The sequence below is a fragment of the Rhamphochromis sp. 'chilingali' genome (assembly GCF_963969265.1).
Source record: "Rhamphochromis sp. 'chilingali' genome assembly, chromosome: 6".
In the NCBI taxonomy this organism is placed as follows: Eukaryota; Metazoa; Chordata; class Actinopteri; order Cichliformes; family Cichlidae; genus Rhamphochromis; species Rhamphochromis sp. 'chilingali'.
The window spans coordinates 28,590,324-28,617,000 of record NC_137933.1 but is presented as its reverse complement, the minus strand read 5'-3'; the positions used below and the strand labels follow the sequence as shown (position 1 = coordinate 28,617,000).

General features: G+C 40.3%; 1 protein-coding gene across 1 annotated transcript in view; it reads left to right on the top strand.

Moving 5' to 3' along the window:
• The window catches only part of ush2a (Usher syndrome 2A (autosomal recessive, mild)), a 227,024-nt gene that overhangs the window by 113,211 nt on the left and 87,136 nt on the right, over nt 1-26,677 (top strand). The window contains exons 43-53 of the mRNA XM_080885054.1: nt 354-516; nt 623-770; nt 3,903-4,060; nt 5,447-5,594; nt 6,895-7,050; nt 10,485-10,632; nt 12,014-12,156; nt 19,740-20,338; nt 20,508-20,677; nt 20,773-20,939; nt 21,043-21,131. Of these exons, the coding sequence (XP_080741180.1) occupies nt 354-516; nt 623-770; nt 3,903-4,060; nt 5,447-5,594; nt 6,895-7,050; nt 10,485-10,632; nt 12,014-12,156; nt 19,740-20,338; nt 20,508-20,677; nt 20,773-20,939; nt 21,043-21,131 (2,089 nt within the window). The remainder of the gene's footprint in view (nt 1-353; nt 517-622; nt 771-3,902; nt 4,061-5,446; nt 5,595-6,894; nt 7,051-10,484; nt 10,633-12,013; nt 12,157-19,739; nt 20,339-20,507; nt 20,678-20,772; nt 20,940-21,042; nt 21,132-26,677) is intronic.

Here is a 26,677-nt window from a genome sequence, read left to right as displayed (position 1 = left end):
ATGTTTTGATCAAATGTTAACAAAAGCCAATACTTCTATATATTTAAAGTACCAGGTTTTTGCAACACGATGAAAAAAAAAACGTTAAGCAGAGAAGTGATGCAACTAAGTCTACAGGGTTTTTTTTTCTGTTGTATAAAGTCCTAAACTATATTAGATTTTAGGTAAATAGGGAAAAAAAACATAAGTAAATGATTAATAGGAAATAACTGGGAACTGGCTGAATTATAAGTATAGTCATATTAAAAGTGTTTCCCACTGGGCTACAGTAAAGTTTTCACACTAGGATTTTTGAAAAGCAGAAAAGTGAAAGGTCGAATTTATTTTATGTTTATTTTTCTCTTCATTTCTAGGTGGTCACATCCCTCTCAGATAAATGGTGTTTTGGAGTTTTATTTGATCTTCCTGTCTCATGACAGTGCAGAGCGTGTGCTAGCCTATAACAGCTCTGAAGTTTTTGAAGACTACACGCTCCGCAACCTAACCCCTGGAACTCTTTACACCATCACAGTAGCTGTAAGTCCATTGCGCCTTAATTTTGACTTTCAATTTGTTCGTTTGTATCATATTCATTCTTATGTTATTGTTTATGTGTGTGCATGTGTATGTGTGTGCATGGCAGGCTTGTACAGGAGGTGGATGTACTTTAAGTCCACCAAGCCAGGCTCAGACTGAAGAGAGCACCCCTGAAAATGTCCCTGCACCACTGGTCACTCCTTTGTCCCCCAATGCGCTCAATGTCACCTGGACTCCTCCTGACACTCCGAATGGTGAGAGGGTACACACCTACACAAAAATACAAAACCATGGATTTTTTTAAAATAAATTGTTATCAAGAATAACATGAGCATTGAATGAAGTGGAAGAAGAAGAAGAATGTCATGATGATAACAGCATGTGATATTAATAGACCTGAAGAACTGATTAAAAGGTGATGCTATTTACCATAACCCTGTGTCTATGACATAAATACAGATATAAAGGTTTGTCCGTGTTTCAAGGATGCTGTTCCTGTTACCGTGAAACAGAAGATCATTTACATGTGAGTGAGAGGAATCAGTTGAGTCTCCAGGAGTAGAGAAGAAGAAGAGGGAAACAGAAAGAGGAACTAAAAAGAGAGAGCACAAAGGACTCATAACGAAAAGAGAAAGAGACAGAGACAGGGTGAGAGAACAAACAATTTGAGATCGAGACTAATAGAGACCGAGAGGGAGAGGACAGCGCTTCACCAAGCTCCTTTAAGTGGATGAAAAGTGCTCCCTTTTGACTAAAGAGAGAACTGCAGGCTGAAAGAGCGTAGACTCGCTGTGATGGCCTTTCTCTCTGTTTTCTCTACTCCTCTACTCTCTCCTCTTCTCACCTTTGTCTTCTTCACCTGTCCCCAGTTAAAATCTGGGGGGAAAGTGTATTTTAAGAGTCTAAGGTGTCTATTTAAAACAGAATTTAAAGAGTTAAAGTGATCAAAAAAGGAGCAGCGTAACTACATAAGCTGTGTGGTTTATTTAGAGAAGGCAACGAGTGATCCGTATTCTATTAGTGTGATTCTCTCTCGTAATCAAAATTTGCAAAAGACTGATATAATCTTCTGAAAGGGAAATAATAGATATGGATTTGTATTTCTTTCTTTTTTTTTAAATGTTTCAGAATTTAATTCTGTTTTCATCGTCCCACATCCTATAAATCAAAAATCAGTGCATGTATGTCTTCAGTCTAAGGACAGAATGCAGAATTCACCTGTAGGTAGAAAAGAAACATGGGGCATCCCAGTTTGTAGAGGTTAAGAAGTAACGTCTGCATTCTCTCTTGTGAACTGTTAATGCAGCTGTGTTGCATCTCTTTTACTTTTTCCCGATATCGTCCATGGCCTGCTAATTGTTGTTGTGTGTTCCAATGAAAATACACATTAATCAGCATAAGCTAAAACGCTGTCTGTGATAAAAGCACAGAAATACTCCCAAAGACGTGAAATGCATTATGAAATACGTTAGTAGTTACTGTAAAAGAGATTGGCCCCACTTTTTTAAACAGTTTATCTTGATTTCTGAATCGACATAGGTCAAGTCAGCAGATGTTTGCTTTGAAATGAACTCATGTGTTTTAATACAACTCTTAAAGGTAAGTAGTTAAATAGCCGTGAAAATACAGTAAGTTTAAGTAACATTATGTATGACATGGTGCACTGAAAATGATGTATTTATCGATAATCTCAAGGACTATATCAACAAATAGTATATCTCATGAAACCAAATTAATTAAGCGAAGAAAACCCCTTGATCCCCTCCCATTTCACAGTCTCTTGACATACCACACACACTACCACATATTATCAAATGTTACTGTCATGCTCGTTAAAGTATGTGTAATTCCACAATGTGTGTGTGTGGAATGTGAATCGTGTGTGTTTTACGCTTAATGCCACATGAGTGCATTTTGCACCATAAACCCTGTGATGTGTGAGCATATTAGCCTGGATAAATTACTTAAAGCTTTTCTCAGTTGATGACAGAAATTTATAACAAGGGAAACACTTAATCATGATTACCCGATTATCTCGTGCTTAAAAAGCTTTAATTTTTGCTCAGAAAAGAAGAAGAGATCAGTACGTTTTTCCTCACTAACTCCTTTTTTTATACAAATGGATGGCAACAACCACGATGATGATGGTGATGGGTTCCAGAAGACCTAGATCCTATGTTATTTTCTCTTTCTCTCTTCCTTCCTCTCACTCTTTCTCCCCCCTTCTCCCCAATTCCGCAGGGATTTGTGGGGGATAATCCTCTCGGGGATTAGGTCGGGGCAACACGCAGACAAAGAGGGGAAATAAGCCTGTTATGCATTCGCTGCTTCATTTCCCAACCTGTCTTTATTACAGCCTATACTGATATGGGCTTATTCACACACACAAGCACATACAGATGTCCGCGCACATATGCACACGCTCTCACACGCATGTGATTGGCCACATTAAGAGCTCCCCAGATGTAGCTTGTGTCTGTGGGTTTTTTCGTGTCTTCGTTTTCCTGATAGGTGTGTATATCTCTATTGAGCAATAATAAAACCCACACATGATTAAAGCAGAATAGACTCTTAGTTCTTAGCGCTGATCTTTTGAGCCCCCTGTATGCATTTTTATTAAGGAAAAGCACATTTGGCACCTTACTGTTTCATTTTTTTATTAGGTGGATGTAATGTAATGTAATGATTGTGCTGGTGTGTGTGGGTATGGATACGTGTGTACAAACTACATATGTGCAGTTTGTCCGTGTGCAGGTTAGAGTGTGCACACCTATTTGCACCCTTATTTGTGTGTGTGTGTGTGTGCGCCCATTCATCGTAGTACAACTGTCCTTCTTAGGGCTTTTATCCTCCTAACACTCATGGTTACATTTGTCATTTCAGTGCTGTTTCTATCATTGGATCACTCTACCTGACTGGCAGGTCTGCAGCCCCTAAGTCAGTTTTCATTTGCGTTGTAATCCAGTGACCCAGACTGCATCCCGTCATAGTAAAGCTCTCTTTATGATTGTAATGCCTCACACTATGGATGCAGTATTATTGCATATGAGTGACCAATCCAAACAGAGTGTAAAACTATCTCAGTATAACTATCTTCTGAAAACCTACAGGAAATGATCTCGATGAAAGCTTGTAATGGTTATGATTAGTTGTGATACTTAACATCACTGTCTAAATCGTTGCTCTTGGTCAGAGGTTATTCAGGGCAGGGGATGTGAGCAGAATGTGACAAGGAGCGGGAATTCCATGTTCAATAGACTTCTTTTATTGTAATAAATACTAAGGATTGTTAAGAAATGTCAGTTCTATTGTTGCCTGGGGTATTTTTTCCCTGTTATTTAAATTTTTATTCTGTCATGTTCTAATCAGATGTGTTCTTTTCCCAGGTATTATAACTAGCTACGGTCTCTGGCTGGATGGAGTTCTCATTTTAAACACCAGTTCCTCCCAGAGGTTCTTCTTGGTGGAGGGACTCTCTCCTTGGAGCCGGCATGTACTCAGGCTGCAGGCCTGCACAGCACGAGGCTGTGGCAAGGGACCGATGGTCAGTCAGTGTTATAGCATATAGTATAACAAACTGTAAGATGCTTTGTCATATAGTAATGCCTTATAAATAATTGTGTTGTTGGTGTTACTGACCGAATATTGGCTTTTGAACTTATTTTTAAGAGATACTTGAGAAAGATTTATATCCAGGGTATGGAAGTAGGCAAAACTGACCGGATCTAATGATCTGACAAAGAAAAAGGGAACAACGGGACTGTTATTGACACACAGGGGAGATTGGTGATGAGAGGTGGAATTAATTAAATTATGTGGGTAAGAAGCAGAAACAAAAGCAGGAAGTAACCACAGCTAGAAACATGAGAAAACTGAACTTTAAAGTAAAACCTCCAACAACTATCGCTGAAACACTGAAATATGAATACTAATTAAGATGATAGAGACAGTTGAACACAGAAGGCACAAGCAGAAAATAAAACAAGAAACAACTAAAAACTGGTGAGTACCACAGGGACCATGACATGAAACAGCAGAGTATTTTTCAACATGAATTCTAGTTTCTACCAAAAGTATGAAACACAAAACACAACATTACATTTTTGTCAAATACACCCGTCAAATTTAGCGTAGCAAAAGTTTTATAAAATTATGCATGAATTATTTTCATGAGTTTCATTAGCGCTTTAACTAATGCACAAAATCATATGTGGCAATGCCTGCACACACGTGTGTCTGTGTGTACGTGTGTGTCATTGGGAGTCATAAAGGTGATCGATTCTCTCGGCTCAATAACGAGGGTTGGTGTGGCCACGGTGACATTTGGTAGGAAATGCCACTTCATTTTCAACGACGCCTCTGACAACAGGCCATATTTTGGGGCACTTTTCCAATACAGATGCCATGTTTAGTCAAACACCAGGAGAACTGCTGACCTAGCAGAAAAAGAGAAGAGGAGGGTGGGCAGGTGAAGGAGGGTGAAACAGGATGAAGTGGAGAAGAGGAAGAGGTGATAGGATGGGCAGGAAAAGGAGAAAAGGAGTCGGAGAAGAAGGGAATTTCAGGCAAAAAGAGTAAATGATGAGGACAGAGTAAATGGCCAGAGCAAAGTGAGAGATGAGGTGGAAGGGAATCGAAGGCAGCAGAGGAGAGTCAGACAGGAAGAAATGAGACAGAAGAAGACTGTAATGATGAAAGAGGACGGAAAAATGGTGGCAGAGATAATGCCGGCCACTTGTGTAGAGTGGTTTCATCTGAAAATGCTTAGTTTTAACATTTCAGACAGGTTGTATCAGACTGAGAGAGGCATTATTTTCAGTTTTTTGTATTTCTCCAATAGCTGTTGGATGAATGAGTGTTAGTGGAGCTATGATAAAAATGCTACATATCTGTATTCTTCTATGCATTTTGATATCTGTGTTCTTCTAAGGTGGATGTGCGTACATTAGAGATGGCCCCAGAAGGTCCTATACTGTTGGAGCTGGCCAATCAGAGTTCAAGATCTCTCAGAGCACATTGGACAGCCCCTCCTAGAGCGAATGGGAACCTTAGCTACACAATATACTACAAAAGCAAAGGTAACAGCGAAAAGCTACATCTTTATCTTTACACATGCACAGGTCTCATATAGTATTTGCCAGGCAACAAACCCAACTTTATCTGTAAAACATTCACATCACAACTGTGGAAGTCGTAAAATGTGAAAGCCTCATTTTCAGAATAAAGATATGGATATGTTAATAATACACAGTCATTCCTACCGGGGTAAAAAGTAACATATAGATAGTAACATATCTGTTTTGCTTGAGACTCTGCCTATTGTGTAGACATATCCGCACTGTTTTTGGAGGGGTGGGGTAGGGTCAAAAAGGCTTTACAAAGACGTAAAGCCTTTTTATCAAGACCCATAGATAGAAATGGACATGTCAGTACAAATGCAAATTGGAATACACAATCACACTTCTCACTCACAAAGTCAGCTTGCACTGAAAGTCAGCCATGTAATGGGGAAGTAATCAAGAAGTAATCAGTATACAGTAGCATAGAAATGACAAGTTGTTGTTTCTTTTTGATACTGTGTCAATGATTTGAGGAAATGACATGGGAGTATAGACTATAAAAGTGGTATGAAGATAGGAGGAGGAACAAAGTCAAGTTGCAATTCAATAATAGTATAAAGAAAAAAGGGAGATGAGAAGCTCATATTTCCATAGATGGATTAGAAAAGACAGTAAAAACAATGTAAGATATGAGGAGCAGCAATACCACGGGGAGACAACAAAAGCAACAGATAGACTGGACATGGCGAGAAAAGAGAACACGCATATTCTCATTTTTTCAGTTACGCATATTCACAAAGTCTCTCCCTGTCATACACACTCACTGTCGGGCACTTTGATCTATGCCTCACAGAGAACCCAACAGATGAGTGGAGAGAAGGATAGAAGCAGTGTGGAAGGAAAAGAGAGACAGTGTTTCGCTCTAGTTGCCCATAACCTCCTGTTTCTTTGATACAAACGGCCTTCATCAATCCACACAGAATTACGTGTGTGTGGGTGTGTCTGTATAAATATATTGGATAGGCTTGCTTACTATGATTTTCTGATCCCTTTTCTTTGACTATCCTTGCATAACCTCAATATGGAGACCTCTCTCTTTCGATTACTCTCAAGTTAATCTCAGTGGGGGTTTTTCTCTCTCACGACCTCTCTCTCGTTCCTCTTTCCTTTTTCTTTCTTTTTTTATGCATCTCTTACAAGTCACTTTTCTGTCTATAGAGTGGTAACACTAATAAAAAACATTCACTGTTTTTCATTATCTTTAGCTATACATTGCTTGGCCTAAGACCTTACATGTCTTTCTTTCTCTGTCTCTTAGATGGTGATGGTGCATTGGATGGAGGTACAGCAGCAGGCGTCTGGTTGTCTGTGACAGACCTGCAGCCTTACACTAGCTACAGCTTCTGGATCAGAGGCTGTAATACACAGGGTTGTATTGAGAGCCTGCCACTCAGTGTTACTACACTGCCAGCAGGTACTCACACGCCAAAGACTTTCTTATCATTATTAATTTGATCATTACTAGAACTGCATAATTTTTTCACTGTGTCACAGTTTCAAATATCATGATCATCCATCGAAAGGCTCTAAAGGTTTATCCAACAGGTGCTCTTCATTGCTTCAGTTTACATCGTTCTTGACCTGCTCTTAGCTGGTTACACAAAAACCTGAACTTGCTATGCTAGATCAGCAAAGTTTAGCAGGGGCACCAAGGAACTGTGTCACTCCTTTGAGCAAGAAACTCATATAGCGAAATGCTACTGCCTGGTGAGGTATAGTTCAGAGTAGGGGTGAGGGAACTCCAGGCCTCAAGGGCCAGTGTCCTGCAGGTTTTAGATATCACCCTGGGTCAACACACAAGAATCAAATGATTAGTTCATTACCAAGCCTCTGGAGAACTTTAAGACATGTTGAAGAGGAAATGCAGCCATTTAAATCAGCTGTGTTGGATCAAGTCTAAAACCTACAGGACACCGGCCCTTGAGACCTGGAATTCCCCACCCCTGGTTTAGAGACTTGAACTGCCTGAGTTTGAGTCCACTTCAGACCATTAACTGAGTATCATTGTCCCTACTCTCTCCCTGCTTTCATGCCCACTGTCTGCATTGTCTATTTAAAAAAGGCTGAAACTATCAAAGGTAGATTCTCATAGGTGCAGTTTTCTCATTGCTTTCAACATCCCTGCAATTTTTACCAAATTATTAAACATTATTTATTTTCTCAATAATGCTATTTGTTTTTTTCCTCATTTTTTTGCATTTTGAAATTATTTAATCCTTTAATTTAAGTCACAGTTGATCTACAACAAATTAAAATTAAAATCCTTAGAAAAAAAATGATGATAATAGTATGACTGTGGTATTGAAATTTTTCTAAGGTCTTAATTAAATGACTGTTCTAGTAGATTTGTTTCTCACGCCACACACAAAACATGAACTGTGGCGATATTTTTAAGATTACTTTGATTTTAATTGCTGTTCTTGTGAACTGGAAAGGTTTATTTTTCTAGCTTGCTCTGCAAAGGAAAAAAAAACAATTATTCACTGGAGTCGACATACACATCATTGACTTGACTTAATGATGTGAAAACATATTTCTGATTTACACAGCCTGTGTGTGTGTGTGTGTGTGTGTGTGTGTGTGTGTGTGTGTGTGTGTGTGTGTGTGTGTGTGTGTGTGTGTGTGTGTATTGTAATCGTGTAGAATAGAGACTGATTGTGCATACTGATAAATGTCAAAGCTGATCAGAGCAGTCTGGAGATAATTGTAACATGCACACACACACACACACACACACACACACACACACACACACACACACACACACACACACACACACACACACACACCTATAGACACACATTTTACCACTTTAGCTAATGTTATCAAAAGGGTTGAATATGTACACCCTTGCACATACCACACCCATGTCTTAGTGAGTCAACAACAAAAGACAGACTTAGGAAAGTTCTCCTGTTCAAGTTCAAAACAAAGGCATAAGAAAGTATAAATTTTAAATACCAGACGTTTCCTCTCTTTCTACCTCTATGCCTCTGGCATCTCTTTAGACTTCTATAAGGCAAACTGTCTTGATGCGTCCTTGTTCTATGAAAGAACAGAGAGAAGATAGCGGAGCAAGAGACAGAGGAGCTGAGGAGGAGGAGAGCAGAGAGAGAGAAGTGAACATAAAAGTGCATAGTTTAAAACGATTAGTGACACCTCTGATATTGTACCTACTAACACAGCATGAGAGAGACACAGGCTCACCAACAGTGTGTTTTGCGTGTGCATATCTGTACGTATATGTGTGTGTGTGTATGTCAGAGAAGCAGGAATCATCTTTTGATGAATTAGCTAAATACACACACTCAAGGAATGAACTGGGTCATTAAAAAATCCACTGAATCTCTGAATGCAAATCAGAGGGTCATTTTAATCTAAATCTAAGTTCAGGTGTATCGTATCAATTCAGTAATTTGTTAAATGCTTGTTTGACTGTAAAAGAGCAGGATCTCCATTTCCGCGCTTTCCGTGTATTTTCCTACTAATCGACTGCTCACTCCATTCTGATAGCATTGTGGTGCCTTTCGAGTGACAGGATGTTCACTTGACCTATCCTAATTTGCTTATAATGCTGCCTCTTGAAACTCAGCAGGCTTTTACCCAACTACTGTTGATCTAAAATGAAGACGTGTTTTTTCAGGTGTTTTTTCATAAACACGGGTAAAATAAGAGCAGCCAATTTGGTCTGGTTTGAAATGGAGAGCAGACAGCCTACGAGAAGCAGTCATTAAGTCAAGTGCAGGTGATTGTTTGCACAGTTGTAGGAGAGGTCGACTAAGACTGGTGGTACAGAATATATAAGGTTGATAAAAACTGATTAGAAATAAAGGCCAAAGTTGGTATTAAATAGCCAATTAAGGTAATCCTCTGATATCTGTTGTGTTACACTCATATTTTGTTTTCTGTTTCTTAGTTTTCTGTTTTCCAAGCTTCCTTTCCTCTAAGGACTTAGTAAATCTTGTGAGCGAGAACTGGATAAGGATAGTGACACAATTGCAAACATAGCCACAAATAAGCCTTTAAAAAATGGACAAGTCACATCTGACACACATACATGGTGATTCTTTAGTTGTTTTGTTTTTTGTTTTTAAAAAGGGCTTTTGTGTCATGTTTTTAAAATCGATGTGCTTTGTGTATGCATTAATATAATGAATGTATACTAGAGGGTTGAGTTATGTTGATGGACCACCACTAAATTATTCTGAATCCACATTGAAAGTGTTATTTTAGGCTTTTCTCACACATCGTGTATGCCTGTGTGCAGTTGTAACAGCCATCTTTAGAATAAGATGTCTTCAGCAATCAGTCTTGTTGAAGTGGACATCGCACAATTTTTGATTGAAGGGTCACTTTATACATCGGAGGGCCTGCTCTTATTTCACATAGTCAACAGTGCAGTCACTCTGATTTCCATCATGTACTTGTTGTTTGCAGCTTATCTCATTTTATTCTGTCTTTGCACAAATGTTCTGTGTTTCTGTTCAGCTATCATATTGATTCTGGCTTGTTTACTGATTTTCCAACACTAAGACTTTACTGTCACACTGAGCTAAGAAGACGTGGACTTTGTGGATTTAATGCAGTGTGTGTATTTGTATGAATGTGAGAGTGATGAGTATATCTGGTTGTGCTTTTTATACTCCACACTGTGAGAGGTGTCATTGCGTTACAGTGAAGTTGATCAGTTAGATGAAATGGACATACCTTTTTATGTTTTTTTTTGTTTTTTTTTCTTACTCTCTAAATGTCTAATCTTTTCATTTCACCGACTGACTTCCTCCATATTTTTGTACTCCCCTGCTCCTTCTTCTTGTCTTCTTCTCAACATACTTTCTTCCTTCTTAGCCCCTGATGGATTGTCACCTCCAACTCTAGCCCATGCAACTAATGCCAGTCTGAACGTGTCCTGGTCCGCCCCTGTCAACTCTAATGCACCAGGCCCACTCTACTACAGTCTGCAAATGAGGACATCCCCACAGAGGCCTATCATAAGGTGAGAGACACCATAAAATGCAGAGTCAAAGCAGATGGACAAGTTTGCAAACCGTTTTCCACAATGCATAAAAGTTTTCTGAGAAGAGTAGCAATAAAGTAACTGGACACACACACAACAAAGTACACATATTACATACTCTAAATATCAGAAAATGTGCATGTGCACATAGCCTACACATGCACATATAAAGGAGCACATTATACAGCACAACTGTGAATATGTCACTTCAGTAGGACATAACATCAGAAATCCAGAGAGGGAATGACAGGATGTAGAGTCAGAAAGACAAAAAAAACCAAAGACATGGAAGAGAGAGGGAGACACGGGCAAAGAAAGTGTGATAGAATAAAAAGAGGGAGAGAGGGTGTGCATCTGATATGTATTCATTACATGCTTCCTGACAACAAATTGCAATTTAATCCAAGAAGAGGAGGCTCTCATTCTGTGGTAATAAATAAATGACTAGCTACATGTATTATATATCAGACAGCCATGCCCTCCTCCTCCTCTGCTATGGAAATCTCATTGTTCTCTGATTTATTCATTCATTCATCCCTTCTATCCATCTGAAGCTAAATGGTCAACGGTCGCTCATTTATGACAATATTCTTTTACTTTGTCCTAGATTCCTTTGTATGATTATATGATGGGCCAGGTAAGGCATGGGAATAAGATAAAAGGCTATGGAAAAAACTGTACATAATGCATAGGCAGCCAGTGTTTAGGAACCCTATGAAATTTGGGCATTATTATAATGTTTTACTTAAAATATATTTGAATTTACACTTTGGAATCTATTTAAGAAACAAACCATTTTTTTTAAGTATAATGAAATTGTTTTTTTCAGAAACCTTTTGCTTTGACACCGGTAACTTTTCCCACTGAAGTATGAATTACATACTTTGTGACTATTCAGATCCTTTTTTTTTTCACTTCTCACATGCACATCTCTCTGGCCTTAAGTGTACGCTAAAAGGGATTTAATAACTACGTACAATGTTGACATGATTAACCTAAGGAACGTAAGAAGCTGTCCGGTGCTGAATCTCTCTGATGAAGCATTAAAGAGTAACATTTGGTCTAAGGTAGAAAGTATGGTGTTGCATATGTTTTTATTTTAAAAAAAATGGTAACTCCTGCAACAGTAAAGCTTTGCTAGTAATTCAGGAAATTTTCCAGATTGGTTTCTTCATCAGAAAATCTGAAAATGAAGTTTTGTAACATCAGATTTGTGTCCACTAAAACACAAGAGCATGCAAAGTGCAAGATCAGCATATTTAAATCTGCTGTCACTCTGTGACCACCAGGTAACAGAGCACATCACAGACCCAAATACATGTCCATGAATGAATTTGTGCTTGTGTCCATCCACTTCTAGGCTTTTGGAAAATGCAACAGACGCCTTTTCCTATTACTTAGAGGGCTTATCACCATACACGCCTTACCTGTTTAGAGTGGTGGTCTCGCATACACACGGGAAGACGGCAAGCCTCTGGACAACCCTTCGCACTGCAGAGGACAGTAAGTGGACATACTCACACACACTAGTGCCCAAAACATTTTACATAGATTTGTACAGACAGCTTCAATGCGCATAAACTATGCAAATATAATTTAAAAAAATAAATAAATGTTTCCAATAAATAACCATGAAAACAGTAATAATTTCTTTAAATAAACATGTTACGGGTCAGTGAAACTGCTGTACTGCTTTTTTGTAGGTTACCTATTGGTACTGGTTTCTGGTATTGTTTTGTTGTATTTCAAGGTGTATCTTGTGTCAAGTCCTTCCAAGTTGTGCGACTGACTGCGAAGTGGTTGGCAGTGATAGGCTTCTGCGGTCCACCTGTTTTGCTGTGTTAAAGTTAAACTCAAGGAGTCTGACAGATCATTAGATGATCATCTAAGCAATAGACTCATTAGACAATAAACATGTGGCTTCGGCTTAGTTCTCTTTTTTGCGACTCCCTCCAAGGTTTATTTTATAAAAGTATAAATGTTTTTTCAGTGGAGGTGTGAAATGAGAGGGAGAGAGAACAACTAAAGCTGCAGAAGGTGGTGAAAACACGGGCTCAAACAGCGCTGGGTGAAACACACAGACATGGGGAGTTTCACATACTGTAAGGTGTGTGTCTGTGTGTGAGTGACCTAGCCAGTGTCATTGTGGGCTAATTGCTGTAATAGAATCATATTAGCCACTGGAACAGCCTCCTCAGTGCAAAGTTATAAATTAATTAGTACCACGCTATTATCACATACATTATCATTAAGCAGGTGAGATTTGCATACATTGATACGCACACAAACACAAATGTGTACAAAACATGTATGTGTAGTGTACGTATACATACGCAGTGACACGAAGACAAGTGCAGTTACACATATACCATGACATACCATGCACGCACACACCTATTCATACACACACAACTGCAGCCATTTAGGATGCATTAAATTATGGCCCTGCGCTTTTCTCATTGCTATGCAGGATTGAATTCCCTCTAGCAAACACACACTCACATGCACTCACACACACACAGGGCTTTTGTTACACTTGTTTTTGTTGCACTCGTGTTTCTGTTTGTGTCTTGACTATTAATGCAAGAATGAAAACATTCTTAGTGTCTCTCTGTCTCACGCTGAGAACGTATGTGTCATGCACATGCATAAGTCCTTGGCCTTCTCATCGATAACAGACCTCCTGATGCTCAGTTACGACACTTCATGCAGAGATGCAACACAAGGCTTTGGGATGCTACCTAAACTGCACCCAGTTGCCACAAAGATCAGACAGATTTGTGTATTTATTTTGACAATAAGCATGTATGTAATGGAGCAATCTCTTTGCACTAATGATACCAGCCATTTATAAGCATTTATTCCTGTTCACGACTTTTGGTGTCATATTGGATTCAAGTAATTATTAATAAATAAATGTCACATTTGACATGAATTTTCAATTCTGCATCCTTTAAATGTAAAAATGTACATTTTTAAAATATTCATTAAAATTGTTTTACCATAATAATGAATACAGAATAGGTGTAAAAGTTCTTAATAAAAAAGGGATTTAAACCTATGATGGGAGCAAGCCACATTCAGGCAGATTGGATTTCCCTTACACTGATGTGTAATTTGTCACCGTAAACCATCTTCTTATCATCCTAGCAGGGAAAGAAAAGAGGGGCTACATTCTCTGCTTAATCTCGTCTCTCTCTCATACAAGAATAAATGACAACCTTTTGCATTTCATTTGGTGATGTAACGTATAGTAAGGCTAATAGTTTGAATTTTATATTTGTTGTCCTGCATTTGTGGAATTCATACACGCAGCGTTCATTCTGACATAAATCTCAAATCTGAACACAGCGACAGACATATATACATTCACTGAAAGTCACACACACATTCACACAGTCGCTCAAGTGACATATACTGTACATTTCATCTTAACACACTCAGTCATTCTTTATAGAGTGGTCCTTTGGGTTTATCCTTTTGAAGGAGATCATTCTAACCTGATCTCTATGTGCAAGTGTGAGCTGTAACCTTGTAAGTTTTTCACTTTGGCAGAACACTGTATATAATATAGCGTGTGTCGACACGAACCATTTTTAACACTATGGATATGATCTCACTTTATCCACATTTATATACTGTTACTTCTTTCTCTTACTTCTTAATTTCTGGGTTTTTTTCTGTCTTTTTCTTCTTCTGTTGTAATTCCTTTTCCTTTCTCCTTCTTTCTCTTTTTTTTTACATTTTTTACAGAATTGTTTCACTTTTTGAGGGTGATCAAGGAAAAAATAGCATAAAAAAGGGGTGAAAAAGTAAAGAGAGGAAAAATAGAAAGAGAAGAAGGTAAAATGAGTAACTGAGGGGAAGAGTGAAGAAAGGAGAAGGCTAATGATAGAACAGAGAAAGAGAGAGAGACTCGTGCTTCCTCCTTTCCTTTTTATCATTCCATTAAAGTTTTATATCTATCTTTTTAATGTAATTTGGTCCCTATGAATTCCTGCTGCTGCAGAACAGACAGACGGCTCCTGTGAACATAAACTCTAGCTGTGTTGGACAGCTCCCTTTCCTCTGTCTACTCCCATGTTCACACCAGCTAAGTGATCTAAGAGTGTGTGTATGTGTGTGTGGGTGTCTGTGTGTGAGTGTGTTATAGAGCGTTATTGTGAGAGTATGACTAAAGAGCCATTTGAATAAAACGATCTTGACCAAGTAGTCTTAGAAATGAAAAGTGCACATGTGTGAACAAAAACATTAAACAACAATAGAGGTTTTTAAAAAAAACATTTTTTATTTTTTTTTACAAAGGTAAGTGTGATCAAAAAGTGAAATAAGAAGTGTAAAGCAGGAACCACAACAGGAGTAAGGTTAGGGTAAATGACAGAAAGCAAAAAATCATGTTACTTAATTATTCAGCGGCTACATTAATAAAATATTATCCTACCTTAATTCTCCTGTATTTTGGTCAGTTTGCATTTCCAAGAAATTCTGAAACAATGTTAGCACAATCCTGCTTTAAATTTTACATATCAAAAGATAACCAATGAATAAATACATGTTCACCACCTGAACTTGTATTTAGATATGCTTTTTGATTGGCTTTCTTTTACATATGGTGTCACAAACAGTAGGAATGCTTATGTAACAGAATTTCTATACTGAATGATTTCTCACCGATTTGAATAACTTGCCAACATAGTTTCACTTTACAGTTTGAAAAGCCAAATGTTGCTTTTCAGTTTGCCTACTCTCTGTATGAATTATGAGGATATACTAGAAGGTTACCTGAAATAAATTAATCACTCCCAGGATCTGAAAAATGTGGAAAATCACAAATGACTGATAAGTTAAAAGTATCATGATGCTTTTAGTAACTTAAAGGCTAATGTGCATCTCATATACTAGTGATGTTATGAGTACAAATCAAGCTTGTGACCTTGGTCATGTATTATCCTACTTCTCATAGCCTCTTCATTGAATTCTAAGGCAGAAATGACATTAAATAATCTGTGGAAAAAGTAAAGATATCAAATGCAGCATACTTTATTTCTTGTCACGTTTTGACACCATGTCGTAAGCATCTTGATAACAGTAAAGCTCAGCGTTTGTCCTCATTATGACTCCTAGGAGCCTCGATTCACCTTCAAAAGCCCAGTCACCCACATACACACATGCCCCCAAACACACACACACAAACACAAGCATGCATGGGACCCTGCGCAAGACTAAAAATAATACCCTTCCTCATCTCTTCACATGGATACACACAAATGTACACACTTAAATATACATGGACTGACCGTTAGCTGCACAGAAACACACATACATACACAAGAAGCAGCAGATCACCTACACACCCACAAGTAGACATGCATACACACACCCTCCTCCCTCCCTTTCTCCAAGCCCTTGTCAGTTGATTGTGTTATTACTATGCTAACCAAATCCTTATAAATGTGATTTAAGGCTTGGCGGCCCTGCACTCCTGTTTTAGCCTTCTGCTACTGTGTTTTACTGGAGAGAGGAGGAGTGATAGTGGGAGGTGTGGAGAAAGGTATGAGAGGGGGGAGGGGTGGGGGGCATAGGGAATGAAGAGATTAGAGGAAGGGTAGGATGAGAGATGGAAAGACAGAAGGGTGAGAGGGAGAGAGAATGAAGGATAAGGAGTCAGGGAACCAGAGAGGCAAGTATGCATTCCCTCAACGCTCGTTCCCTTTCTGTCCAGAGAGCTGTAAAGCGTCAGTAAAAAAGAAAAAATAAAATGGAAAAAAGCATCACATGCATCTTAAATGAAAATTTCAATTGAAAAACTTAACAGCCCTTCAAATTGCAGAATTTTACACGCGCCAGTAAAGCCTAAATAACACTCAACACTTAGAGGGAAAAGGGTGGTATGGAGGAGGGGAGGAGAGAGGGATTGAGGGAGGAATGGGGGTAACAACAGGGGTTATTTTGGTTAGTTGATAGGGATTGAATCAAGGTGACTGGATTGTGTTTTGTGGCGAGATTATTTGCAGTTTAGGAATTTCTATTTGTTTACCTTTAGGTGCATATTCAGTCCATGTTTTTAAGTGTCAGTTTTTTAAACAGACATCTTAAGGATAAAAAAAGAGGGCAACATTATATTTAAAAAGACAGAAAGATACAGATTGTCTAATTAGACATTCAACAAACAGGTAGGTTTACATCCCAACCCTCCGCAAAGACAATGCAAGCATGCAGCAAGGCACACATGCATACGCGTAGGCAGACAGAGAGACGGGCTCTTGGTTATTCGTGGGGTTCACTGGACCTTTGGTGGTAATTGAATCAGTGTGAGTGCTGAGTAGAGCTAGCATAAAAACCTGTTAACCCAAAAGGTCAACTCCCTGCATTGTTTATTTAGCAGGGGGACCAGAGAGAGAGAAGAAGCAAGAGAAAAAGAGAGAGACCTAGACACAAGGCATGAGTGGGGGGTCGAGAATGAAGAGAAAATGGGAGCGGTGGTAGAGAAGAGGGAGAGGGAGGGAGAACGGTCAGTGAAAGGAAGAGAGAAGAAGGAAACGGGACACAGACTGAGGGAGGGAGCATTTGTGATCTGTAAAAATCACCCAAGCTTTACATCACTGTTTTTATGCTGTTGTTTATTTGTGTGGGCGATAGAGTGTGTGTGTGTGTGTGTGTGTGTGTGTGTGTGTGTGTGTGTGTGTGTGTGTGTGTGTGTGTGTGTGTGTGTGTGTGTGTGTGTGTGTGTGTGTGTGTGTGTGTGTGAGAGAGAGGGAGAGATTTGCCATCTCAGTGCAGCTATGTTTTTACTTGTGATGGGCCTTTGTCTAACTTGTTTGTGTGTGTTCAAGATTTTAAGTCATTTATTCTCATTCCAAAACATGAGGTAGTGTGAGCGGAAACAAACCTAAGCAATGAGCAGGTGAGATAGCACTATAGTTGTTAATAACTAACAAGTAAATCCATAATATGCATTATAAAATTTCGTGTGTAATGATATTGCGAAGTTGTGAAACTCACAAGGTCCAAATTCACTATCAAAAACATTTTAAGAAATTGTTGAACTCCTGAAAACGCTTCACCTGCTTCCTACACCTTGTAATAGTAGCAACCACGTCAAAATGTAATGCTAAATAGTACTTGATTTGTTCATGTACAAAAGAGATTACTGTCAGACTATTTAATACACGAGAAACAAAAATGAAGTCAAATGCAAGCAAGGTATGAAACGTGGTAGAGGGTATCTCTAATCTTACTTCCCATATTTTTATTCGTGGAGTAGCTTTGAGTGATTAAAAGTTCAAAATCATCCTTATTTATCTTGCGCTGGGCCATGGTGCAGACCTTCAGTTTATCCACTGTCTGAAACAAGATGTTTTAGTTCCAGGAGTCTATTACTTTCAATAGGCTCCTTCTCACAGGAGGTTTGAACGGCAGGTGGGTGGGGCTGCTGGCTAACAGCTACAGCTATATGTCGGATATGGCCGTGTTAAGGATATCCCCTTTCACTGGCATCATACAGAGCCAAGAGTAGAAAAAAACAGTCCAAGAGCAAGACTTTAGAGCAGTCTGGTGTGTGAGCTTTTGCCTCACAGATAGTATTTGTGCATACGTTCACCTGAATAATAAGCACACTAAAATCATAATTGGTCAACTTTAAGATTTGCCTAAAAGACATTCAAAATCTTTTGAACTTTAGTAAGAAATAGGACATCCCAGTCCAGTTACTAGATGTTAGCTTGCATTTAACTCTGTGGGAAGCAAGGCCTCTCAGTTAGTGTGCACATACTGTACTTATACAGCTGTTATCTACATGACTACATGCATGCTGACATACACATATACATGCTTGCACACTTTATCTCTCATACAGTCATGCCTGCATACTCTTAGCCTCTCATCTTCATTCACTCTCCCTCTCTGTCTCTCCCTTACACACAAACATACACACCGCCATCTGGGAAAGCCGTTAGCGGTTAGCGGTAGCACTTAGCGACGCAGCACGCTCCCTCAGTCCGCTCAGTCACCTTGATCTGCTTGCCCTTCACACAGCACCATTACTGCTATACTGCATCGCAGTGGGTGTGGGCATGTGAGTGTGTGCGTTAAGAAGGACATGTCTATGTATATGGACATGCAAAGGTGCATGTCCATATACATACTGCCCTATAATGGACACACAAAGGTGTGTGTCCATTATAGGGCAGTACAGTGGGATATAAATGCCCAGTAAGGAGGGGGGAGGGGGCATTTCCTTCAAATGAGCTACCATAAAGTGAAGTGTCACTCTGAATATCTTCTGTACGTCTTGTATAGGTTCATGTGATGTGATCCGTGTTTGCCATTAGTCTACTGATGTGAACAGCTACCTGGATATTTTGAATATGATGATTTGGGGTCTTGGTGGCACTCACACTTAATGAGAATGACAGTGGACATAAATTTCCTGTCCTGTCCTGTCTCTATCACTCAGTTTGGTTCTCCTGACCTTATGTTTGGTGAATACTGCAAGATTTTCTTAATTAGATGGATGGATGGATGGATGGATGGATGGATGGATGGATGGATAGATAGATAGATAGGGGATTCCCCTGCAAGTTTTGTCATTTCAGAAATGCTAGAACCCAGTTCTGATCATTACAAAGCAGTCTGTGTAAAAGTTGCTCAAGTCTTTACCCCTTGCCGTTCTAAGATTCTATTGCTTCATCCATGATGGTCAGTATAATTAATCAAATTTATCTTTTTACAACATTTATTGCTCATTGTTAAGCTAGAATGTTCCTTGCAGTCCAGTCTAGCCTAAATATCTCACTACTGAAAGATGCAGAATCAAATTTATTCAATCATAAGTACCACAAAATCTATAAATACAACCTTAGTTTGCTCTTGGGAGGAAATTGAGAGAGAAAGAGAATTTTCATGTTAATCCCTTGGATAGGGATGGCAAAATCACTCTTTGTCCTTCTGATGTCATTCTTGATGTTACTAGTCAAATAATTCTTTTGAAATCCCCCCTCCTTGCTTTTTTACAGTCTTTTAAAAGGTTTCTTGTCTTTTCTTTTCCACTCCATCTCTTATTATCATTATTTTTCCTCTTTCTGCAGGTCCAGGACCAGTAGACACCCCAACTGTATCAGGGCTTCAACCTCGTAGTTTATCAATTACCTGGGTTCCTCCCACACAACCAAATGGAATTATCACAAATTATACCCTTTATCTTTACCCCACCTCTGTCACTTCTTTACACTATAAACCCAGTTCATTCTCCAGCATCAGGTGGACTCCTAACCAAAGTCTGCTTCCCAGTACAAAGGGTGCATATCTAAACTCAGGTCATAACCCCAGACCATCATCCAGTCTAACCACCCACCAAGACTCGAGCCACATCGCCATCTTGAAACCTGGCATTGCAGATAACCAGAATGAATCCACTCATGTTGTTGATGTGAGCGAAGGCACCAGTACCTTCTCATTCCACCCCACTGAACCTGATATCACCAGTGTATCTGCCATCCTCTCTGTGTCCACACCACAGTATAGTGCAGTAAACTTTAATACTGAACATTTTATAGAAGATGGTCCATTCCATAGTGCCCCTTCTAGTGCAGCTTCAAGATCAACACCTCTTTCAGTCACTGTTCTAGGGAATACCACCAATTACACCTTCCTCAGTCTACTTCCCTACCAAGCCTACAGCTTCCAGGTACTACATTTTAGTTAATAAACTGCTTTATGGTGTTTTGCATGTAATAAATATGCTAGTTTAGCAGTTAAAAGTGCCAGATTTACAGATTAAAATTCTTGGTCTTACACTGATAACCTTGTAGTCATAACACGTTATGATGTTTTAAAATTTGCTTTCCAATGTCAAGGTGGAAGCGTGCACTAATGCAGGTTGTTCAGTGTCTGAGAGGTCTCAGCATATTCGCACCCTCCCAGCTCCGCCTGAAGGGGTTCCTGCACCTCATCTTTACTCAGATACACCCACATCTGTCCTCTTGTCGTGGGGTACAGCAGAGCAGAGTAATGGACCATTAGAACGGTAAGACAAAATGACATAAACTCTGAAACACTTATAAACTCTTTGCAAAAATACAATATGCATTATTTTTCAAATGTATCTTGTTCTGGCTCTAGGTGGGTGATTGAGCGCAGAGTTGCTGGGACCAAACAAGTCTCCACAGTGGGTCATCTTCTGCCTGATCCTTCGCCTCTTTCTTTCCTGGACTCTTCATCAGCTCTCAGTCCCTGGACTACTTACCAGTATCGACTTGTGCTCCATAATCAAGCGGGCAACACCACAGGTAAGGTTTTGATAACAAGCTTGAGTAAAAGTAAATTCAGTCTGCCCAAGAAGGGACTAGTGCTGCAGCTTTTAAATTGCACAAAAAATGTTTGTTGTTACAGGGCCCTGGGTCAGTATTACCACCAGACCTTCTCGACCCGCTGGCCTCAGTCCACCAAGGATTAAGGTCTTGGGACCAGCAACACTTCAGGTAAGGGCAACGTTTTTTTAAACTGGCTCCTCAGAGTTTCACCAAAATCTTGTGGCTCTGTTATGAGAGGACAGGAGCTCTGAAATATGGCCCGCAGCACACAGTTATTATCCAAATCAGGCATGGTGTTACTGATCCTGAATTACAATATCTCTTAATACATTCAGCTGATAGAAGATGTCAGAATCATAGAATGTGCTTTTAGAATTTATAGTGTTTATGTTTCAAAGAAATAGTCTGCGTCATTGAGAATCTCTTCAGTTACCCTATGTTTGACAGCGTGGAAAAGACAAAGCAATGTCACGCCGGTTCTTCCGTCTTTCCCTTTTCGGATTTAATGAGAAAGAAAAACATTCAACTCAAGGTCCCCTTCAGAAATGGGAGGGGCTCTGCCCCTGTCTGAGGATGCTTCCTTCCTGTCGGCCATTTTGAAGGAGGGACTAGAGTTAAATTCCACCACTGGCTAATCTCACATCAAGGCCTATCCATGAAAGCCACTGAAACAATATGGCATGCATGCCAATACAGACAGACGCACACACCCATGCACTCACAGACCTACACTAATGCTAACTGGAGAAAAATGCTAATGCCTGTCATCATTTCAGAACCACCCCTGTCATCTATGCAGCAGCACAGCTTTAGGGGTCACAGGTGCAAGAAGGAAAGCGTTCCTTCCTGGTTGTTGCTAATTGGACAGACAGACATGGGGCTTCCTGGTTACCAATTGACCTTGAAAACTAAAAGAAGGATTCTGAGCATCTTGATTCTTTTTTCATTCATTTTTTGTCAATTGCTTTCTACATTTCAATCTGCTACATGGAGAAGAGGCTACTGTAAACCATAACACATAAGGTTTCTCTTAATCAGTATCCTGGTTATGTTTTATTAAATTTGATTTTCTTTTTTTTGAAAGTGTTTGTTTTAAGTTGTGATTCTGTGGTCACGATCTACAAAATCTACAAAAGAAGGACTGAAAAAAGATACACTATAATGTTAGACATTATTCTCTCTCACTTCCAACTGTATCATAGGTCTCTCTCCCATTTAAATATACAAAAATACATATACAAAGGCACGCACACACATAGGGCTGGGCCATATTATACCGTTCACGGTAATACCGGTATAATGTTAGGCAACGATAGGAAAATGAAATATCGCGATAGAATGGGAGTAAAACGCGCATGCGCAGTGCCTTTGTTTTCATACGCACATGGCCGATTGTTGAGTGAAACAGATGAACCAGAATTGGTTTGTAAAAATGGTGCAACTTCAGTGATGTGGAACTGGTTTGGTGTTTGTCCGTCAGGTACACGACAAAGCACATTTTTTTGCAGAACATGCCAGCGGCCGTTGTTATTGTCGTATTTGTCGGACTAAGATGCTCTTAAATCTGGGAGTAATCTGGGTCCTAAACTCCGTATGCTTCAGGTCAAACAACACTGCAGCATCACTGAGCGTTAAAAACTGTCTAAATTCTTTCATCTTTAATAAAACGATCAGCATTGCTGCTTTACCAGGTGTAACTATAAAGTTTAACTTCCAGGCATCCATGAAAACAAAAGTTATTACATTTAACGGAGTTAGAAGTTAGCAGGAAGCTAGCGGAAGTTAGCTCGCTAGTTTCGCTAGTTACCTAAGCATGATATTGCATGTCCTGACTGAGAGATTTCTGAAAAAAATCAAACGTACAGCTCTGCTATCACTTCCAACATAAATGAAGACAGGAAACTAAACAGCAGTGACGTTTGTAGGGTTACTGAAGTTGGGCTAGCTGGTATATAATGATGTGCTACGTGATCGCTAGCGACACAGCTATGTTAGCATAACATAAACAGTGAAGCTGGAGGACGAACACTAACACTTTTCCACTTATAAAAGTTAACGTGAAGGTTCTTCATGGTTAGAGACAAATGCAATCGCATGGCAGGATACTGTAAACGGACCAAACTTCAGTCAGGAGAACAACTGAGATAATCCATCCACTATACGAGGTTAGTCATTAATATACTGCAACAACATGGGAATAGAGCAGCTGCCAGAGAATTCAACATTAATGAATCAATGGTACAGAAGTGGAGGAAGCAAGAAGAATGAGTTTAATAAAGTTTGATTTATCTGACTGCTTTGTTTCGCTTAATGTGCCTTATAATCCCGTGCACCTTATGGTCCGAAAAATGCGTACTGCACACTGCAGTTTAATGTTGCAAATGTGACCTCTGTGTAGTGTCTTCTCTGGTCTGCATTCACAACAAAAAGGCAATGGTTAGAATGCTCTCTTTTTAATGTCGTGGGCAATCAGCACAAAATCTCGCAGGAATCCTCCATTATTCTGAGGATTACATTTCCACTTGCAGTGTGATCGTATAGTGGTAAATTTATACAACCAAAATAGAAAAACTTCAACACCATTAACATTGCATGTTAAATTTCCCAAATGAAAGGAATATAGAAATATATTTTAAAGCTGTACATGAAACAATGTAAATTCTCTAAACAGTGTGGCACAGTCACATACCTGCATTCACAACAAAAAGGCAATGGTTAGAATGCTCTCTTTTTAATGTCGTGGGCAATCAGCACAAAATCTAAACGGGAAAGCAACAACAGAGTTAGCTAACTATGCTCCCATTTTGTTTCCTCTCCTCCCAATAAAGAAATCTCACATAAACGTGCACTCAGTTCAACATAAAGACTGGAGAAATGACCCGCAACAAATGATGTATAAACAACAAAAATAATCGGGTCAGACTGTATTACTTTAACAGCCTGCGATATGATTTTTCCTCCCCACGACATTTGCACATTCCTTACCTCGCAGGAATCCTCCATTATTCTGAGGATTACCCAGAATCCCTTGCCCTTTGTGAATATTGCAGGGTCACTTTTTCAACAGTAGGTGGCGCCAATGTCCCATTTAGCGGGATTTAACTTCAACTCTATTTAACTATGTTACACACACCCCCCTTAAATCCTGCTAAATTGGGGCATGACAACAGAAAAACAGAAACTTCCAATGCATAAAACATAACAGTGTGACCGTGGGAGCACAAGATAGTTCAAGTCAGTTAAAAAAACTTTCCATATGGAATAAGGCAAGCAAGAGAGCGGCCAATTCCCCTGCCAACCCAGATATGAAAGATGCCGTATACACCTCCCATGATGTGAACATTGCTCCACGCAGGTATTACCCAAAACGTTCTGAGTAACAGCACATTTGCAAAACGGCTAGTAATCTATCCTGAAGACATATTTCGCACAAATGAAAACAAGGAGTCAACTGTCGACACTGAATCATCAACCTGTTGTTCATTGATCTCACAAATGAGACGTGTTGGAGGTTTCACAGGTCTACCTGATCTAGTACAAAGAGGTGGTGGCTGTGTACGCACTACACGGTCCCCTGTACTCAGTCGTGTGTCAGTCACAAGCTCAGGGGAAAGGACATGTGGAGCATCTCCCGCCAGAAGCTGCGAGGAGGCACTCCGGGACACAACAGATTCAATAGAGGGGGCAGGGGAGGGCAACCGGGAAACCAACGGGTCACACCCAGCAGGCGGGGCCACAGTCGATTCTGCCTCAGAGGTTGGGACGCTGAAAGCCGCACCAAGAGAACAACCAGGTTGACCAACCGCAGAGTCCCTGTCACTTGCTTGGTCCATCTGCATGAGCCAGCGAACCGTCTTCGTCTCACCATCCTGCACATCACCTGGAAGTTCTGGTTCACCTTGTCCACTATCCGCAACCGAGGGGCAGGTTGACACTGGTATGCACTCGTTTCCTGCAGGAATGAAACTCACAGGAAGTAGTAGGTTTCGGTGAACAACTTTTTCCCTGAGAGTCACAGGGTCTCTGATGTGGTACACATTGATGTCAGGTTTCACAGACGCCACCTCAAAAACTGTGGATTCCCATTTGTCAGCGATCTTCCTCTTTCCTCTCTCACCACGATTAGCAAGCAAGACTCTGTCACCGACTGAGAGGGGCGCACCCTTAGCCTTGCGGTCATAATTCCTCGCCTGGCGAGCCTGGGCAATACGGCTGTTCTGCCTGGCAATGCGGGCAGCCTCAGACAGGTCACGCTTCAAATGGGCGACAAATTCACCGTGGTCAACAACGGCACCATCAGGGAGAACATGCTGGAAAACAACATCAACAGGCAGACGAGGAATTCTCCCAAATACGAGAAAAAAAGGTGCGAAACCTGTTGTTTCATGTTCAGTGCAATTGTAGCAGAACGTCAACATCTGAAGCATTTGCGGCCACCTGGCTTTGGATTGAGGGGGCAAAGCCCGTATCATATTTCCCAAGGTCCTGTTGTATCGCTCGACAATACCATTCCCCATTGGGTGGTAAGGAGTGGTGTGTGATTTCTGGATGCCAGCCATGTCCAGGAGCTCCTTAATGAGTTGACTCTCAAAGTTGGCTCCTTGATCAGAGTGTATACGTCTGGGAAAGCCGTACACACAGAAAAAGTCATTCCACAGGCGGCGAGCAACCTGCTTGGCAGACTGATTCTTACAAGGGAATGCATGCGCTAATTTGGAAAAATGGTCTGTGACAACCAAAACATCAACGCACTTCTTGTCAGTCTGTTCAGCAGTCCAGAAGTCGATGCAGACTAGCTCCATCGGTTCAGTGGTACAAATGCTCTCCAGTGTGGAACGGTCATTCGGCTCTGGGGTTTTCCCAACCACACAACGAAAACAGCCTTTCACATGATTGATGATGTCACGCTCCATCCCTGTCCAAAAGAATCTCTGCCTTGCAAGAGACAGGGTGCGGACTTGGCCCTGATGACCCGCCGTATCATGGATGCCTCGGAGAACTTCAGTCTTCAGAGTGTCTGGGACAACAAACTGGTAAATCGTCACGTTCATGTTCCTGTCTTTCTTCACCTTATACAACATACCATCTTTAATCAAGAGTCTGGACCAATGTCTGAGTAATTTCATTACACCACGGGACTCGCTAGCACGTTCATGCCTGGTGGGCCTCTTGTGACGCCGGACATAAAAGAAAACTCTGCCCAAAACCTCATCTTGTTCCTGCAGGTTAGCGAGTTCACTTCTCGGCGTACAGGCTGGACGGGCAATAGTTGGGACCTGAGGGATATCAGATCCCACACCTCTCACATGGCTGATACCACCAGTGTCATGTGCAGCCAACACAGCAGAAACATCCTGTGACGAGAGAGAACCTTGAGGGTTAGCTAGGATAGTTGTAGCTCCTTCCTCAGACTGATCCACAACCAACTGGCAGTTTGCAGCACACCGAAACATATCCTGCACAGTCCCATCCACCAGACCGTGCATTTGGTTCAATAGGGCAGCATAAGGTTCAGTGACTAGCCTGTGGCCTATGCACGACTGGACAAATGGCTCTCTACTCAATGCATCCGCGACAACATTTTTGGTGCCAGGGACATACTTCAGTTCAAAACTGTATGCTGCAAGCTTTGAAACCCATCGTTGCTCACATGCATCTAACCTAGGCTTGGTTAAGATGTATGTCAGCGGGTTATTGTCCGTCCACACTGTGAA